Source organism: Elgaria multicarinata, chromosome 3 (genome assembly GCF_023053635.1).
Source record: "Elgaria multicarinata webbii isolate HBS135686 ecotype San Diego chromosome 3, rElgMul1.1.pri, whole genome shotgun sequence".
Classification (NCBI taxonomy): domain Eukaryota; kingdom Metazoa; phylum Chordata; class Lepidosauria; order Squamata; family Anguidae; genus Elgaria; species Elgaria multicarinata.
Genome location: NC_086173.1, coordinates 151,000,445 through 151,020,334, shown reverse-complemented (window position 1 = coordinate 151,020,334; position 19,890 = coordinate 151,000,445). Strand labels below are relative to the sequence as shown.

Genomic DNA, 19,890 nt, shown 5'->3' with positions numbered 1-19,890 from the left:
CATGTACATACAGACCCAAAGGAAATGTGGTCAACAGTATGCGTACATTTGAAAAAATGTACATGAAAAATGAATTGCACCCAGGCTTTCAGCAGCAGGAGAAGAATCCATACATTTCAAAGATCTGCACAATTATTGTATACACTTGGGGAAATATGGATGAAAAAATGCACAAATGTTCATGTGAAAAGAACAGAGATCACAATCTGTTATGAACATGAGATGGAACAAGCTTCAAGGTGAAATTTGGATAACTTTGGGCTCATCTACACCAAACAGGACATTCCACTATGAAAGCGGTATATAAAAGGCAGGAGCCACACTACTGTAGCCTGTCTACACTTGTCTAGATGAAACGTAACAAGTTGGCAGAGATGACGTCAGCAGTCACGTGATGCTGTTGTTGTTACGTTTCTTCTGACTTTTAAAACCGTTCCACTTTCTGTTAAAATCGTTTTAAAACTAACAATGTGCCCCAACCTTTCGTTGTATTCAATGCCGTCTTTCAAAGTCATGTCTCGTGACCATGGTCTTTGCTTCCTGATTAGGACAAGTGAGGGCTTTTCTAGGGGAGGGAGAGCTGGCACAACGCGACGAGGGGGAGGGGGAGGCGGAGGGAGGGCGGTGAAAGAGGGGACAGAGGCTTAATTTTTTAAAAAAACTGCTCATCTTTCAGGGCGCACGTGGCCCCTTTAAGACGCTGCAGGGCTTCCCTTGTCCCTACACGTCGCCCCGCCTCCCTGCCGGCTTATCCCGGCAGGTCTAGCTCAGAGTCACCGGAAGAAGGAGGTTTACTTCAGAGCCGGTATGAGCATAATGAAGAACGTTCTAAAGAAGAGTGTGCCGGGGTAAAACGATAGAAGAAAAGGTATTTCGATTGACTGGGCTCAAGTTGCATTTTGTAACGTAGCAAGGGAGGATGCAACAATGCACTTAAACAACGGTGTAATGAATAGTGTAGATCCTGCCCTGCTTTATAGTGATATTGATGTGCACTGCAGGATCTACACTACTGCTTTATAGTGGTAATGAAGTGCACTGACAACTGTTGGGGCCCATTAACACATCTACATCAAGCAGGATGTAACACTATAAAAGTGGTATGAAAGCAGTATATGGTATGTATCATGGGTCCCAACAGTTGTCAGTGCACTTCAATACCACTATAAAGCACTAGTGTGGCTCCTGCCTTTTATATACCACTTTCATTGTGGAATATCTGCTTGGTGTGGATGAGCCCTTAGACAAATTCAAGTTTTACTTGTGCAAACATCCCTACCTGAGGCCTTTTGGGGTTCCTTATTCATTCATCATTAAAATAAGTCTGTTTTGTTTTTACATGGAGAGAAGAGAAATTATTTGAAATAATATAAAAAAGAAGTTCACTCCCACATTGGTTTTAGTATTTTTGCTGGACAAAAAAAAATATGTACGGTACTAAAAGATCAGATGCCATCTTTAGATTTCATCATTAGATGCTCTTTGCTATTTAGATCTGGCCTCAATATGATAATGTAGCTTTTGGGGATGAAGATGCAAACCAATAAACCCAAACTGGAAGCCAAGATAGAGAAGACCTGCACAGCTACCATGTATTTCCCTTTGGTGCTCAGGTAGGCCGGCACAAAGGACACCCAAACACTGGAAAAGACCAACATGCTGAAGGTGATCAGCTTGGCTTCGTTGAATGCCCCGGGCAGCTTCCTGGCTAGGAAGGCCACCGTGAAACAGATGGCAGCCAGGAAGCCCATGTAGCCAAGGGCAGTATAAAACATGACTGCAGACCCTTCGTTACATTGCAGGACGACCTGCCCAGGCTGGGAATGCATGTCAGAGTCTGGGAATGGGGGAAAGATTCCCAGCCAGATCATGCAGATGCCCACTTGGACACTGGAACAAGAAATTACAATGGAGTTGGCCAAACTCTTCCCTAGCCATTTCCTCATCCTGTTCCCTGGCTTTGTAGCCATAAATGCCACCACCACCATGACAGTTTTTGCCAACAAGGAAGAGACGGCAACTGAGAAGATGATGCTGAAGGTGGTTTGTTGGAGAAGGCAGGTCACCTTCTGGGGCCGTCCGATGAATAAGAAGGAGGACAAGAAGGAAAGCAGGAGGGAGACGAGGAGTATGTAGGTGAGATCTCGGTTGTTGGCTTTGACCACTGGAGTTTCCCGGTGTTTAATGAAGATACCTAAAAGTAGACCAGTGGTTAGGGACAAGATTAGGGCAAATAAAGCTAGGATGATTCCCAGAGTTTCTTCATAGGAGAGGAAGCTGATAAGCTTTAGAACACATTGATCTCGGGCCTTGTTAGGATGCTGGTCATCCGGACACTTGGTGCAATGGTCTGCGTCTGAAAATAACAAGATCAACAGCAGCATTTATGTAAACTGTTTTCCACCAATCATAGTCTGTGGTTTATTGCATTCCCTAAAAGGTGTATAGTGCTCCTCTGACCCACTGTTGTTTCTGCAGGCCCCACCCTGTCTCTGAAACCAGTAAAAGCACTTATTGTCCAGTATAGGATTTCCATTCTCCACAGTTTTAGGTTTGCCCACTAGTTGAGAAGATTCTTTAAGAGACTATTAAAGGTCAAGGCCAGCCATCTGGACTTGGGCAGGGCATTTTGAAAAAAATCCTAGTGGGATGACTTGACTGCCAATAAGTGGCTTAATTGTCTGTACAGATAACGTGTTGTATATATATGCCTAGTGGATGGGTGTTTCCTTCCTTCTCTCCTGTATATGCTGTTACGCTGTGTGAGTATCCATGTGTTATGATACTTTATGTGCCACGTACGCTGTAAATATATTTATCAAAAACAAGTTAAGCCTCAGTAAATGTTATTGATGAAACTCAAGTGTCTGTGGTCTCTGGTTATCCTACTGTGTCTTCGCACACTAAAAAGCTTCCAGCTATTCTCTTCTCTTACAAGAGAAACATAACCATCTCGACAGGGTTATGGGCCCAGACAGAGACCAGTGAGTGCCCAGACAGAGACCAGAAAGAGACTAGTGAGACCAGTAATGCCAGCTTGGACGGACCGTGGACTGACTGTAACCCTGGAGCGACTGGTTGAGTCGTTGGGAAGGCAAGGGAGGCTGCTTCGTGAGCCATTTGTCTTGGAGGTCAGTGCGGGAATCTGGAACACTGGAGGAAGAGGCAGAGTTTGCTGACTCTGACGCCGAGGTTTCTGACAAAAGGAGCTAGTCAGACGAGGAGGAATCGACCAAAGGAAAGGTTGGAATTCAGCTTGGGACGATGGCACAGGTCCAAATGGGTACGCATGTTCCCATGGAACAGCTAACAGACTGTAACTATTTATCTTGGTCATTTAAAATGGAGATGAGTTTGAGTAAGGACGGCTTGTGGCATGCAGTAGCTAATCCATGGCTGGGGATGCTTGAACCAGCTCAGCAGCATGAGTGGGATCTTCAAGCAGAGCATGCAAAAGCTTTAGTTGTGCTTTGTATGCAAAATGAACAGCTGTCTTACAGACGCACCAAATGTGATTTGGAATAAGTTGCAGAGAGTGTATGTACGGGACACTGCTGGGGCATGCATAAATATTACCAGGCAGATTTATCGCACCAGAACGCAAGAAGGTGGGAGTGTTTCCAAGCATCTTCAGTTTCTGCCTGAGTGTTTTAGCCAGCTGAATGCTGCTGGCATGGCTATGTCTGAAGAAAACAAAAGTTATATTGTTTTATCCAGTTACCAGCTTCTTTTGATGTGCTAGCAACAACTCTTGAAAGTACGCCTGTGCAGGACTTGACTCTGAACTTTATTTCTGGTTGATTGCTCGCTGAGGAACAGAAACGGCTTGAAAGAAAAGCCACTGCAGTTGTCCAGGAATGGAAGCCTGCTGGTGGGGAAAGAGTTAAAAGTTTACTGCAAGGAGCTGAAGGCGAAACTGCTTGTGCTGCTGCCAGGAGACCGAAGCAGAAATGTTTTCAATGTGGCAAGCCAGGGCATTTCAAGAGAGATTGCCGAGTTCGTTTGCAATCTGACACCGTCCGTGCCAAAAATGCTCAGTCTGAGAAAGGAAAGTCCGGGCAAGCATTCTTTGTTTCAGCTGCGGTTCAGTGTGAGAGAGACGGAGTTTGGCTTATCGACTCAGCGTGCAGCCGCACTATCAGCAACCAGAAGGATTTGTTTGTCGGCCTGGAGAGGTCTACGCTGAAGGAAGTCAGTTTGGCAGATAGCAGTATGGCGAGAGTTGCTGGCCAAGGCGTTTGCTCAGTATCCTCTTTAAATATGAAACTGCATGATGTTTTGTTCGTACCAAATCTTAAATATTGTTTATTAGGAGTAGCACCGCTGACAGAACTTGTCGAGAACAGATGTTTTGTGGAACGAGATGGACAAATACATGGGACAGCTTTCCTGAAGGATGGACTATTTTTCATGGAATCCAAAGCTGAAGGGGAAAAGCCATGTGTGGCTCAAACAGGTTGTATGGCTAACAATATTCCTCCACATAACAATTGTGTGCATTTATTCCACAGGAGGATGGGTCATGCTAACTTCAAAGTGTTAGGAAAAACTGTTGAGTGCTGTGAAGGTGTAAAACTGAAAAGCTGTAGCAAATACCTTGATTGTTCAGTTTGTAAATTTTCAAAATCCAGAATTGCTAACATTCCTTCGACCAGGGAGTGGAGAGCAAAGCAGAGCTTGGATTTGGTTCATTTGGATCTCTGCGGCCCTTTTCAAAAAAGTATAGGGGGCGCAAAATACGCTCTGGTTCTGTTGGACGACAGTACCAGATTCTCATGGGTTTATGTACTCAAACGCAAGAGTGAAGACTTTAAATCCTGGTTAGCATAGGTGGAAAGGTTTTTCCAAAAACAGGTGAAAGCTATCCAGAGTGACAGAGGAGGAGAGTTTGTGAATGCAGAATTCCAGAAGTTCTGCACAAGGCTTGGCATAAGCCACAAACTAATTGACCCAAAAGCACCATGGCAGAATAGTTCTGTTGAAAGGAGGATTGGGTTCTTGCAAAGCATTAAAGATTCTTTAATGATTGTTGAGGATTGGCATAAAGAGATTTGGGATATTGCTATAAATGATAAATTGACATGTAATATAAAAATAAGAAAAGGGATAACAAAAACAAATGATTTTGAGGGAATTTGGAATCAGTTCCTAGAATATGTATTATCTAGGGGGAGTGGAAGACCACCTCCAGAAGAATCAATGAGATTTTGGAAACAGGAATAGATCCCAGGGTGGGGGGTGGGGTGCACTTCATGTTATGTAATGATGTAAAAATATCAATTAGAAATGTTATAAGGATAATCAAGTTATGTAATATTTTTTGTTGCTGTCTTGTGTTGTGAATATTGTAGTATTGTATTAGTGTATTGTTAATCAATAAAATATTTTTTTAAAAAAAGATTCTTTAATGATTGGTGCAAGGGTTGAAAAAAGCCTTTGGACTGAAGCTTTTAGAGCTGGAAATGTGCTGTGCAACTTGATGTGGTCTAGCGTGATAAACAACACCTCATATTACTTGTTGTATGGGCGAAAACCAAGTTTAAAACATCTCAGAACCTGGGGCAGCTACACAGTTGTAAATATTCCTCTTTGCCAAAGGCGAAAGGGGGTGGGGGCTAGAGCTGTAAGATTAAGGTTCGTAGGTTACCAAGGTACAAGCTGGAGATTTCTGTTGAACAATGGTAAAATTTTGATCTCAAAATCTGCACAATTTGAGGAACAGAATTGGGCCAAAATCCATGGAATTTCTGATGTTTTATTGGAGCTTAGCAGTAGCAATGAGAGAAACCTGGTACCTGAGGGGTTAACGGAAATTCCTATGAAAACTGAACCTCTAGTTAGTCAGGAGCAGGAATCTGCCACGGGGGGGGGGGGGGCGGGCAGAACAGGAGGAAAGGCCATTGCCAAGAAGATCTGATAGATCCACAAAAGGAATTCCGCCTGCTTGTTTTGCAGACGAGGCTTTTCATGTAGGCAGTGAACCTCAGTCTTATACTGAGATTATGTCTTTGAATGCCCAAGAAAGGCAACTTTGACAGAAAGCTATGCAAGCGGAGCTTGATAGTTTCAAACAGAATCACGTGTATGTGGAAACGCAGGTGGAAAACGAGCCGTTACTTGCAGATGGGTGTTTAAACAAAAACATCTAGAGTCAGGGCAGGAAAAGTTCAAAGCGTGTTTGGTTGCCAGGGGTTTCAATCAGGTAAAGAGGGACAATTACGATGAAACATTTTCTCCAACATGCAAAGCTGAATCTTTGAGGATGTTGCTAACAGTTGCTGCCAAACGTAAAATGAAGGTTCAACGTTTCGATTTTGAAACAGCTTACTTAAATTCAGAGTTACAGGAGGAGATCTATATGAAACAGCCAGAAGGGTTTAAGGGTCAACCCGGAAAGGTGTGGCTTCTAAAAAGGGCTGTGTATGGTCTCAAACAGTCAGCTCAGTGTTGGCATGAATGCCTGAATTCCACATTGGTTGGTGAGCTAGGGTTCAAGAGAAGCATGGCTGATCCATGTTTGTACACTAGAGGTAAAGGGAAGGTTTACACATTGATCTTAGCCTTCGTGGATGACCTTCTAGTGGCAGGGAGTACCACTGGTGAAATTCACAAAATTTCTAATCAGTTAGAGAAACGGTACAAGCTCAAATCTGCTGGATTCTTGTGGAATGAAGGATTGCAAAAGTGTAAAAAGTCCTCTGTTGATGTCAGAAAGAATCTTCAGGGGGGAGTTTTAGTGACCCAGATCTTTACCACTCAGTGGTGGGAACGTTACTCTAATTAGCTTTTTGGTCACGCCCAGATCTTACGAACGCAATCTCAATTCTTAGCAGGTTTGTTGCAGCACCAACTATCCCAGCATGGCAAGCCATCAAGTGAGTGCTAAGGTACTTGAAGGGGACACAAGATTTTTGTTTAGCAATGTCAGCAGCGCAGAATGAAGAAATACAGCGTTTTTCAGACAGTGATTGGGCAGGTTGTGTTGATGATCGCAAGTCAACAACAGGTTTAGTGGTGCTGTATGGTAATTCTCTGATCACCTGGAGAGCCAGGAAACAAGCCTTTATTTCCACTTCCTCATGCGAAGCGGAATACGCGGCCTTGTCAGAGCTCTGTGGTGAACTGACATGGTTTTTACAGCTATTAAAGGACTTTGATATTTCTTTTTCACTACCAATTCCTGTTCACTGTGATTCTCAGTCCTGCATTGCTCTGGCAAAAACTGATATATTCAAATCTAGAACCAAACACATAGCTATCAAGTATCAAAATGTGAAGGAACATATAAAAAATAAAACCATCAGGCTGGTGTATTGTGAGAAAAGAATAATGTCGCTGATTTGTTCACAAAGCCATTAGGGATGGTAAGACATTTAGAGATATGTGAAACATTAGGTTTCAAGGAGCCATGTCAGAATTTATCTGTACAATGTTGTAACTAAATCTGTTGGAAAATGTAAATGAAGGGGTGTCCAGTATAGGACTTCCATTCTCCACAGTTTTAGGTTTGCCCACTAGTTGAGAAGATTCTTCAAGACACTATTAAATGTCAAGGCCAGCCCTCTGGACTTGGTCAGGACATTTTGAAAAAAAATCCTAATGGGGTGACTAGATCGCCAATAAGTGGCTTAATTGTCTGTACAGATAATGTGTTGTATATATATGCCTAGTGCATGAGTGTTCCCTTCCTTCTCTCCAGTATATGCTGTTACGCTGTGTGAGTATCCATGTGTTATGATACTTTATGTGCCATGTACGCTGTAAATATATTTATCAAAAACAAGTTAAGCCTCAGTAAATGTTATTGATGAAACTCAAGTCTCTGTGGTCTCTGGTTATCCTATTGTGTCTTCACACACTAAAAAGCTTCCAGCTATTCTCTTCTCTTACAAGAGAAAAATAGCCATCTTGATACTTACCTTGTGGAAGCTGATAAATAGCCATTGAAATTGCATTCCATCTAAGCACTTGCCAAAAATGTCATCATTACTGATTAAGATTAATCAGATGTAAGCAGTTCTCAAATAACATCATCATTACCAAGCTATCTGCATCTCTACTCAGAAGTAAACTAGAGCAGCATGTCTAATCATATGTCAGCACATCAAAAAATTGCATGTCTACTCACATGTAAGCAGGGCAGGTCTCTGCAGGACAAGCCTCAGAAGTAAGCAGGACTGGATCCCTTGCTTATTGAGATGTGTGGGGCAGCATTCGATATTGCCTATCTGTGAGCTGGCTCCACCACTGCTTCCATTTTGCAAGCTGCAAGCCCCACTGATTTCGTTCCGTAAGTGCTGCCCACCCCTTGTAGAACTGAAATGAGCAAAAGGCTCATATCTACAACAGGGCAGCTCTCCAGAGCAACCTTATGTGAGCTTTGCCAGCCTGGTCCATTCCAGAAACTAATGTTTATGCTTGTTTGGGGTTGCCCCCAATACCACTAAATCTAGGGTGATGCCACGACACAGGCTCTGAACAACAGACCAGGCCGTGGCTGCTCCCTGCTCAAGCCAAGCACCACCGCTTGATACGCCTGAGGCGAGGGACAAACACCGCCTTTCTCCAAATTATGTGGAGAAAGGGGTTAAATGGAGAAAGATTTCAATGTATAAAATAATACGCTGTGAGTTATATGTGCTGAGGTGAATTATTGTCAGAGTGGGTGCTAAATGTATAAACTTTAGATGATAAATGCCAAACAGACATGTGGGATTTTTGTGGTAGTTAAAAACAAAATAATTAAAATTTATTTTAAAAGTAAATCTTTGTTTCAAAATAAAACATTTAAAAACCTTTTTGAAACCTTTCATCCAATCCTTTCACCCATTCACATACACGCTTTCCTTTCTCTCACACAATCACTCTTGAGCTTTTTTTATTGTCAGTATTGTTTAATATACATCAACTATGTGCACACCACACTCCAAAGACACCACTCTCTACACTGAACCTCAAATTCTCCAGACCCAAGTACTCTAAACACCAAGAGCTAATACACAGAGAGCCCTAAGATTACCTAAAAAGTCTCTCCAATCCCCTCAGTCATTCCCTTATATATCACTCTTCCCCCCTCCCCAGACATTCTAACTCCATCCACTCAGGCCAACATTCTAAAACCCACAGACTTACAAACTGCAGACATACATTTGGGAACTGACTTGTGGGGTGGAACGCCACATATTCCCCCCCCTTTTTTAAAAAAAACCCAAGTATGGGGCTGGTTTAATACCTGGATCTGTACATAGGGTTTGGGAAATAAAATGGTTAAACATTTATACATAACAATTAATAACACCAACAATATATATACATACAAACCTCTTGAAAAATCAAACAAAGTATAAGAACCACATTTTTACTAGTCCACTTTTTGGCTCCAATTTTAAAGTCCAGGAGCATCATAATGTCTACAACAAAGTCTCACGTTACTGGTGAATTGGACGATTCCTGGTGAGACAGTCCGTCTGCGCTGATGTTCTCTTGACCTGCCACATGCTGGATCTCCGTGTTGAAGTCCTGGATCCGCCACAACCACTGCTGCAAAAGTTGGTTGTGGCTTTCCATGGATTGCAGCCACAACAGCGCTTGAAGATCTGCTTGCTGGATAAACCACACGCACGACTTGACTTCGTCCATAGCCCAAACGATAGCTAGACACTTCTTTTGCACAGTAGAACAGTTTTTTTCTCTCTCCGTCAATTTTCTTCGGCAATATGCCACGGGATGGATCATATAGTCCACTGTCTGCATCAGCATCGCTCCAGTTCTGACCTCCAAAGCGTCTGAGGCTAGAAAAAACTTTTTTTTTTTTTTACTGCTTCTGGTATTCTTCCATTCACCCTATAAGTAGACAACTTAACAGGGAGATGGGCTCCAGTCTTGATCTCTTGTTTTATAATGTCTGTTTGCCATGGTCTGCAGCTGAACAGGTGGGAATATTGCTCTAAAACTCTCCAAATGGCCTCCTTCACCACTGGAGAGGTGTCACTACACTTTTCAACTAGCCCATTTGTTTGGGGGTGGGAAGCAGTAGATGTTATATGTTTGACACTGCAACACTTCCACAAACATCTCATTTCATCAGAGAGAAAAGCTGAGCCTTGATCACTCAAAATTTTATGGAGGAAACTCCAGCAACAAAAGATTTTTGATAGGGCTTCTGCTACTGACAAGGCATCAACATTTCGAAGGGCTTCAGCATCCGGGAACCTTGTGGCAAAGTCTATAAAGGTCAAGAGAAACATTTTTCCTGTCTGTGTAGGTCTACGGAAGGGTCTTACTAGGTCCAGTCCTATCCTAAAAAAGGATTGGCTGATAAGTGGTAGGGGATTTAGGGGAGCCTTGACCTTGTCCCCACTTTTCCCCAACCTCTGGCAACTCTCACAGGACTTGCAAAACTCTGTGACCTCCCTAGAAATGTTTGGCCAGTAATAATTAGTCATCAACCTTTTCCGGGTTTTACCTATCCCCATGTGGCCTGCCAAAAAGGAGTCGTGAGCCAATTTCAGCAGCTGGTCCCTATATGGTTTTGGTACCACAAGCTGCTTTTCAGCCCCACAACTTCCTTGTTTCTTCCTGAGCAACCACTTTCGGTATAGGAGTCCTCGATTCCAGAAAACCTGCTCTTTCTGAGCGTCACTAAAAGAGGTTTCTTGTGCTTCAGCTTTGGATCTTAAAATTTCCAAGCTGGGATCATTTCCTGTGTGTAAAGCAAACGTGGTATCAGTTTTTACAACAATGTTTCTTAGCTCAGCAGTTCCTTCAGCTGGGTTGCTAGGCAACTGCAGAGGCATGCCTTCAGCATCTCCAGATTTGCTACAATTGCCTGACAAGCCCTCCACTGCTGCTTGTGAGCATGTAATAATAAAAACTTTTCCACCTTCTAACCCCATGATATCAGTACCTAGAATTAGAGGTTCTTCCTGACAAGAATTAACACCCAAAATACATTTCCCTGTGACTCTCCTCCATGTAACTTCCATCTCGGCTACAGGAATTTCAATTATGGGCCCTGTCACAGGTTTGATGTTAATTTTTCTGTGAGGAATAATCTCACTCATTACAAGATCTGCTCTAATTAGAGATAAACGAGCTCCAGTATCCAGAATAGCTTTATGCTTTCTTCCATTTATTAGAACATCTTCCCACAAAGATTGGTCTGATTCTTTCATTTCTCTCCACACCAATGTATAACACTGAGAACTTTGGGTATGTTCAGCATCTTTATTTATATCTACTCTCCTCACTGAGGTACTTTTCTCTTTCTCTTCTCTCAGCCTGGGACATTGTGGTCTAATATGCCCCACCAACCCACAATGGTGACATGTGAGGTCTGCTTTTCCAAACAGAGGTTTGGTAGTGTTTCCCGCCTTTTCTGTTGGCAACTGACTTTTATTTACCTCAGCTTCTTTTTTACCCCCATTAAGTTTATACCCTGGTTTAATATTATTTTCTTTTGCTGGTCATATGATAGCCCCGATTTAAGGAAAATTGATTAGCCAGGGAAGCTGCATCTTGATAAGTTTTTGGGTCTCTATCTCTCACCAGCAATCTTATATCCTGAGGGATTTGAAAAATTAATTGATCTTTAATCATCAGATCAACTAAATCTTGTTTGGTTTTCACCTCAGCACAGGTGATCCATTTCTCAAAATGTTCCGCTAACTTGTGTCCCAACTCCACAAAAGATTTGGATGACACAGCATTAAGGCTTCTAAATTTCTTCCGGAATTATTCAGGCCATAGTGAAATCTTTTATAAACTGTCTTAAATGAGGCAAAATCTAAAGCTTCCCCCACAGGAAAACTGTTATAAATTTCAGCCAGGTCTCCCTTGATCAAGTTAGGGATAAATTTCATGTAATCTTGTGGCTTTACTTCCCACATCATGGCTGCTGAGATACATAATTCTGTATCTCTTTGTCTTATTCTTTCTAATTCAAGTTCTCTGTGCAGTTTTAATTTCTCTCTTTCTAGCTCAATGTATTGAGGAGACATTTCTACAGGCACTTGCCTCAGAGGATTTACCTCAGTTTCAGCTGCAGCATGAACTCTGTAATATTCTATAAGAGCCCATTTCATTTCATCAACTGACTTTCCTTCAGTTGGCAAATTTAAACATTTACATCTGTCTGTCAGGGCTTCCTTCTTTAACCCTAAAAACTCCATAGTTATCAGACAGAGACTTAACCTTAATAAATAAAATGGTACTGGGAATTATCAATTGAGGTCAGGCATGTTAAACTTGATATTGTATAATATGTATCTCACCACAGACAAAAATATTAGGGGTGTGCACGGACCCCCCGCTCCGCTTCACTTGCAGATCTGCCATTTCCCGGATCGGGCCGCTCCGCCCTGCCCCCGCTCCACCCACTTCTGCTCCGCTCCGCTCGGAGCTCTGGATCCGGATCGGAGCTCCGTTTTCCCCCCCATAGGGTTGCATTGAAAGCTAAAAAATTATACAACTTTTTTTCTGTTCAAGTTAGAAACCTCACGTTTGGCACCATGACACCTCATGGGGGTATACACACGCATGCCAAGTTTCAAAGCAATCCCATCATCCCCTGATTTTTGGGGAATTTTTGAAAATCGGGCACCCCATTCACACCCCTTTCCATAGCTCCGTCAATTTGCACGTTAGAAACCTCAAACACGCCACCATGAAAGCTTATCCAGGGATACATACGCACGCCGAGACTCAAGGCAGTCCCATCATCCCCTGATTTTTGGGGAATTTATGAAAATCCAACACCCCTTTCCATAGCTCCGTCAATTTTGCACGAGAGCTCTAAGAAGCAAACGCTCACTTCAACTCATAACAGGCATCGCTCCACCACTAAGAAATGAACACTCACTTTGACTCATGATAGGCATTGCTCCACCGTTTTACTCTCTTTGGAAGGCTCTAATGGCCTTCCAGTGCAGGAGAGAGTGGGGGCACGTCCACGATGAGATGCCCTAGGGGAGCTCATCCCCTTGCACCACATCTTTTCAGTTGTTCCCCAAAGTTAGGGTGGGGAGCAGTGCTGTGTTTCTATCTCTTATTCTTGGCTTAGTATATGATTTCAGGTTGTGTTTGTGCATTTGGTGGGGCTACTGTGTTAAAAAACACTGGGAAAAGTCCGTTCAGATGAAGAAAGAGAAGTTTCCCAGAATCCCAAGTTACCCATTTTGCCTATGCCCTCCTCTAACTTTGGGATCATGTGATCATGACCGGGAGCTGACTCTGCCCCTCAGCCCTTTGAAAAAGGTATTTTTCCCGCCGATTTTTAAAAAAATTCTAGCGCGCGACCCGCACGACGCAGAGAGGTGAGAGTAGTCTCAAAATGACCCCCATCCACGACTCTCTGTGCACAAGAATTTTCAGAACGATAGCTTAAAAACCAACCCAGTTATGCCCGAGTCTTTCCCGCAATGCAATCCTATGGGCGAAAAGCCAAAAACGCCGTTTGAGCCGCGCAGTTGACCCGATTTTCAAAAAAATATAGCACGCGACCCGCACGACGCAGAGAGGTGAGAGTGGTCTCAAAATGACCCCCATCCACGACTCTCTGAGCACAAGAATTTCCAGAACGATAGCTTCAAAAAGAATGTAGTTATCCGCGATTATTTGCCGCAATGCAATCCTATGGCGAAATATTTTCAAGATGGCGATCGGAGCGCTCCGTGGAAACCGGAGTGCTCCGAAAATGGCCGCTTCTCTTCGACTTGCTTCTAGGGGTCCGCGGTCCGCTCCTACTCTGCCTCTGGGTAAGGCGGAGCAGGCCAATCCGCTACTGCTTCTACACTCCTAATCGGAGCGGATCACACCCCTAAAAAATATCCTGTCAGAGAATTGTTTCAGCTCAACCTCTGACTTCAATATTATGTAACTTTCACAGCTAAGGACTTCAGAGGTGCTTCTCAGTAACCACCCTCTGCCCTGTTCACAAATAAAATCCTTTTTGACTTCTGTCACTATAAATGAACAGAATCTAGTTCGGATCCCAGCACTGCCACCACTTACTTTGCCATGACACAGGCTCTGAACAACAGACCCGGCCGTGGCTACTCCCTGCTCAAGCTAAGCACCACTGCTTGATACACCTGAGGCGAGGGTTAACTATGTGGAGAAAGGGTTAAATGGAGAAGGATTTCAATAATAAAATAATGTGCTGTGAATTATATGTGCTGAGGTGAATTATTGTCAGAGTGGGTGCTAAATGTATAAACTTCAGATGATAAATGCCAAACAGACACATGGGATTTTTGTGGTAGTTAAAAACAAAATAATTAAAATTTATTTTAAAAGTTCACAATCTTTGTTTCAAAATAAAACATTTTAAAACCTTTTTGAAACCTTTCATCCAATCCTTTCACCCATTCACATACGTGCTTTCCTTTCTCTCACACAATCACTCTTGAGCTTTCTTTATTGTCAGTATTGTTTAATATACATCAACTATGTGCACACCACACTCCAAAGACACCACTCTCTACACTGAACCTCAAATTCTCCAGACCCAAGTACTCTAAACACCAAGAGCTAACACAGAGAGAGCCCTAAGAGTACCTAAAAAATCTCACTCAATCCCCTCAGTCATTCCCTTATATATCACTCCTCCCCCTCCCCAGTCATTCTAACTCCACCCACTCAGGCCAACAGTCTAAAAAAACCCCACAGACTTACAAACTACAGACATACATTTGGGAACTGACTTGTGGGGTATAACACCACAGGTGACCCTATGAAAAGGAGGACATGGCTCCTGCATCTTTAAAAATTGTATAAAAAAAGGAAACTTCATCAAGTGTCATTTGTATGCATGCAGCACCTGTGAAATTCCCTCTTCCTAAAAACAGACATTAGAAGAAGATATTGTTGGCACTCTACATTGCATTCTGTGAATGAGATAGAGCAATTGTTCAATGAAAAACTCATATGGTAGCCCACTAAGTTATTTTCACTCAATTTGTGGAATTAAATAGCAAATATAGGGTGACCATATGAAAAGGAGGACAGGGCTCCTGTATCTTTAACAGTTGTATTGAAAAGGGAATTTCAGCAGGTGCCATTTGTATATATGGGGAACCTGGTGAAATTTCCTCTTCATCACAACTGTTAAAGCTGAAGGTGCCCTGCCCTCTTTTGAACTTGGTCACTCTAGTATAGCTCCTGCAGCTTTAACTGTTGTGATGAAGAGGGAATTTCACCAGGTTCTCCATATATTCAAATGACACCTGCTGAAATTCCCCTTTCTATGCTACTGTTAAAGATACAGGAGCCCTGTCCTCCTTTTCATATGGTCACCCTAAGCAAATACACTAATAATTAGCTATACGCAAAGCAAGAAAGAAATCAAGTTCAGTTTAAAATAATAATAAAAAAAACCCTCTCTTGCCACGTGCGAGTGGGTGTTTGTTCTCTTTCTCAAGGGCAGCGCCTTGCTCTGGAGTCTCTTACCTTCCTGGGAGGAGATGGTTCCTTCAGGACATGGGACACAATCGTAGCAGCAGATGGGTTCCCCTTCCCTAATCGTCTTGGCATATCCAGGCAGGCAACTTCTAGTACATCTAGAAAAAGGGACTGTCTAACCATATAAAGAGAAGGTGCGTCAAGCATAGCATTGTGGAAAGGGGGCTTTATTTACAATTGGAAACTAATCATACCATGGAGGTGATGCTATGGAAGGCAGGACATGGCTCCTGTGTCTTTAACAATTGTATTGAAGGGGCGGAGCTTGGCAGCCATGAAGCTGGTAAGAGTTTCTTAGAGTTCCCTCACCGGCCATGCCGGAAAAGTCAATTATCTCTTTTAAAAGGGCATAAATCTTAAATGAGTATGTTGGAAAAAGACTATAAATACTAACTGTTGGTGTTGTTGACATTTCCGAAGCTGGAAATGAGATAAGAAGTGTTGAAATCGGTCTTGGCTGTGGGACAGCATCTCATGCACTGGAAAGTGAAAGTAACTGTCTGTGTGCCGGGACTGTAAAAGCTTTTTGTTATAGAGATTACACAGCGAATGTTGATTTATGGTGAATCTCACTCTTTATTGGAGAAGAATAAGTTTGTTAATAAAAGCACCCCGGCAGGATTGATAGACTGTGTTGACTACTGAGAGATAGGGGGGGAAGTGGACTGCAGCATTTGGAGCACTTGCAGCATTTGGAGGGGAAACGACTGTTTGATACTGTTGGGACTGTGTTTATGGTTGTTTCGATCTCCCCCAGTGAATGCTGTCTTGATATATGGTGAAATTCCCCCCCCCCAGAGAAGAAAAAGTTATTAAGTATTGAAAAGCACAGAGAGATAAAAATAGCCTGGGCAAGAAGGGGAGCCGGGATTTAAGAAGGAGATTTATGCCCTATGTCGAATATAAAAAGAAAGTTTAAAAAGGAAATTGCAAAAGTTACGTGGTCAAGGAAATGACCCAGTAACCACAACCTCCCCCATCTGGAAAAATTGGCTTCAGAAGAAGAGCAGGGAGATACAGACACAGCAGCAGAAGCTACTAAAATGGCGGAAGGTGGAAAATCAGCTGGCAGCCAGCCAGCCACCTTAGCTGAAATTAAGAGTGTTATTGCAGAAAACAATGTAATCATTTTTTTAAAAATGGACCAGCAAATGGAAAAATTGGATAAGCGGATGATTGTGTTGGCAGATAAGATAGCACAGAACGTTAAGAGTATAAAGGATTTGGAGGCAGGAGCAGACCTGATCGAGAAGAGACAGGAGGCTTTCGAAAAATCGTCTAATGTGCAATTCCAGGACCACGAATTAAGGCTGATAGCCTTAGAAGATCAAAATCGTCATTCATCACTTCGTATAAAACATTTAATTCAAGTACAAGGAGAAAATTTGTGAGAAATAATTGTGCAGTGGTTTAAAGAGATGATGCCTGATTTGGAATTAGAGGACTGTGAATTGGACCGAGTCCACAGAGTGGGGGAGGGGGCAAAATTACAAAGAAGCTACTAGAGATATTTTGGTGAAATTTGGCAATTAATAAAAAAAAGAGCAAGTTATGAAGAAACTGAGATCCATGGCCCTGCTACAGTATAAAGGCAAATCAGTGCAAATTTATAATGATCTTTGTCAGCACACATTGAATTGGAGACGCAGTGTCAAGCCAATAACTGAAATATTAGTGGAAAAAAAACATTAGATATGCTTGGGGTTATCCTGTTTTTTTAAGATTTACATATGGTAGCGGAGAGCACAGAGTAACTTCTTTGGATCAGGGTAAGGAGTTGCTGAAGAGCTTGGGTCTGTATGAGGAAGCAAGTGTGACTGAAACAGGCAGGGGGGAGATGAGGCTGGGGCATCTGGGGTTTAATAGAATTGTTAACTGTATTATGAGATAATTGTAGATAGAAATGTTAAACAGAGACCTTGCCGGCCAGGCACAGCACTGCCTCCCCCTCCCCCTAAAGTAGATGGCTGGAGTGTTAGACTTACGGGGATTTGGGGGGGGAAGAGGTGGGGGGAGGGTGGGGGGAAGGGGGGATGGTATGGGTTAGAGTAAGGGGATTGAGGGTTTTGTTATGGTGTTTGTGTTTTTATGTATGTGAATTTGAGTTACAGAGCACAAGGGATTGGAAGAGACATCAGAAGGGTGAATATGGATAAAAAAATAAAAGTATCAACACAATGTTAAAGGTTGATTGAAAAGGAGTAGAATAGAACAAATGTTTAATAAGGAAGGATCTGACATTATTATGATGCAAGAAACACATCAAGGGTTCAAGAATGCAAATATGATAAGGACAAAGTGGTTAGCTTATTATGAAAAGTCATTGGGGACTTCAAAAAAAATTGGAGTGGCCACTTTGATTTTTAAAAAAAGTGGATTTATATTAGAAACCATAAAAAAGGATGATAGTGGTAGATATCTTATGATAAAAGGTAAAATTGAAGGAAAGGTATATACATTAATTAATGTTTATGCCCCAAATGAGAGACATAGAGAGTTTTTTATAAAATTATTTAAAGAAATAGAAGAATTCAAGGAGGGGTATGTTATCTTAGCTGGGGATTTTAATATGGTTATGGATAATAGTTGGGACAGGTCAAACCCCACTAATGTTGAAAAGAGGAATGATATTACTATATTGAATAAATTAGTAAAAGAAAATGATTATGTGGATTCTTGGTGCCTACTTAATGGGGCTAAGCCTGGGTTTTCATATTACTCCCCAGTTCATCATACATACTCCAGGATAGATCATATATTTGTCTCAAAAGATTTTGCAACTAAGATTTGTAAAATGGAAATGGGGGTAATAAAGGTAACAGACCACACATTGTTAAGTTTAGAATTTGCAATTAAGAAGAATTACAAAGAAGCGTACAGGTGGAAAATGAACACAAAAATATTGAAATATAATAAAGTTGTAGAAAAATTCAGAGGGAATTGTCAGAGTCCTGGGAAATTAATGAAAAGGGAGGAACAGCTGGGTCAGTCGTTTGGGACACCATGAAGGCTGTAGTAAGAGGAATCTGTATTAGAGAAATGTGCAACTTAAAAAGACAACAGCATGCAGAGCAGGAGAAGCTAGAGATAGAAATTAGAAGTTTGGAGGAAGAATATTGGCAGGGTAAAAATAAATATAAATTAATAGAAATACAAACTAAGAAGAAACAATTAGAAAATTTAAATTTAGAGGAAGTTCAAAAAAATTTAATGTATATGAAAAGGGAGTATTTTGAAAATAGCAATAAGAATTCTAGATTGTTTGCCAGACTCACACAAAAGGAAAAAGCGAGAAATGGGATAGGAGCATTGAAGGATAATCAAGGGAATTATTGTCATACAATGAAGGATAAAATAAAAAATTTTCAGAAATTTTATCAGGAATTATATAATGGTAAAGAAATTCAAAAAAGAAGTTGGAGGATTATATAGGAAGGTATATAAAGAAGGGAATAAAAATAGTACATAAAGAGCAAATGGAGAAGGTAATAACTCAAAGAGAAGTTGAAGGTGTAATTGATAATTTGAAAGTGGGTAAATCACCGGGAGCAGATGGCTTAGGATCAGAATACTATAAGGTTTTTAAGGAGTTTTTAGTTCCGAAATTATTGAAACTTTACAATGCTATATTACAAGGAGAGAAGATACCAGAATCATGGGAACACTCATTGATAATATTAATTCCAAAACCAGACAAAGATTTGACTATCCCTGATTCATATAGACCTATTTCATTAATAAATCAAGATGCTAAAATTTTTTCATCTATTTTGGCGAAACGGTTAAATAAATTTATATCAGAATATATAGGAGAAGATCAATGTGGATTTGTGGTGGGGAGACAGATGCATAGTTTAGTGGGAAGAGTTTTAAATGTAATACACTCGATAAAAAATCAAAGATCAAGGCAGGAATTTTGGCATTGGATATTTTTAAGGCTTTTGATTGTGTGAGCTGGCAGGCATTAAAGATTATTTTAGATAAAATGGGATTTGGAAATAAATTTAAAACTATAATAGAACAGTTATATTCCCAAAATACAGCTGTAGTGGTGGTAAACGATGGACTCACTGAAAAGATACGACTAGCCAGAGGTACAAGACAAGGATGTCCGCTCTCGCCGGTCCTGTTTGTAATGGTTATGGAAGTATTGGTGAACGCAATAAGAGATGATGGAGAGATAGAAGGAATTGGAGATGTAAGGAAAATAAAATTGAATATGTTTGCGGATGATACCCTATTGACTATTAAGAATCCAATAAGAAAAATAGATAGAATTAAACAACAATTGAGAGAATTTGAAGAAGCTACAGGATTAAGAATAAATTGGTCCAAATCAGAGATGATTTTGTTTAATCATACTAAGAAGGAAGAAAAGGAATGGGAACGTAAGGGAATAGAAATGAGAGTTAAGGAACAGATTAGATATTT

The 19,890-nt window shown here is 41.5% G+C and overlaps 1 protein-coding gene across 1 annotated transcript in view; it reads right to left on the bottom strand.

The window, feature by feature from the left end:
- Nucleotides 1–1,445: 1,445 nt before the first annotated feature.
- The window catches only part of LOC134395545 (vomeronasal type-2 receptor 26-like), a 33,531-nt gene continuing 15,086 nt past the window's right edge, over nt 1,446–19,890 (bottom strand). Inside the window, exons 4-5 of the mRNA XM_063121708.1 lie at nt 15,448–15,574; nt 1,446–2,356 (exon numbers count right to left, since the gene is read on the bottom strand). Of these exons, the coding sequence (XP_062977778.1) occupies nt 1,446–2,356; nt 15,448–15,574 (1,038 nt within the window). The remainder of the gene's footprint in view (nt 2,357–15,447; nt 15,575–19,890) is intronic.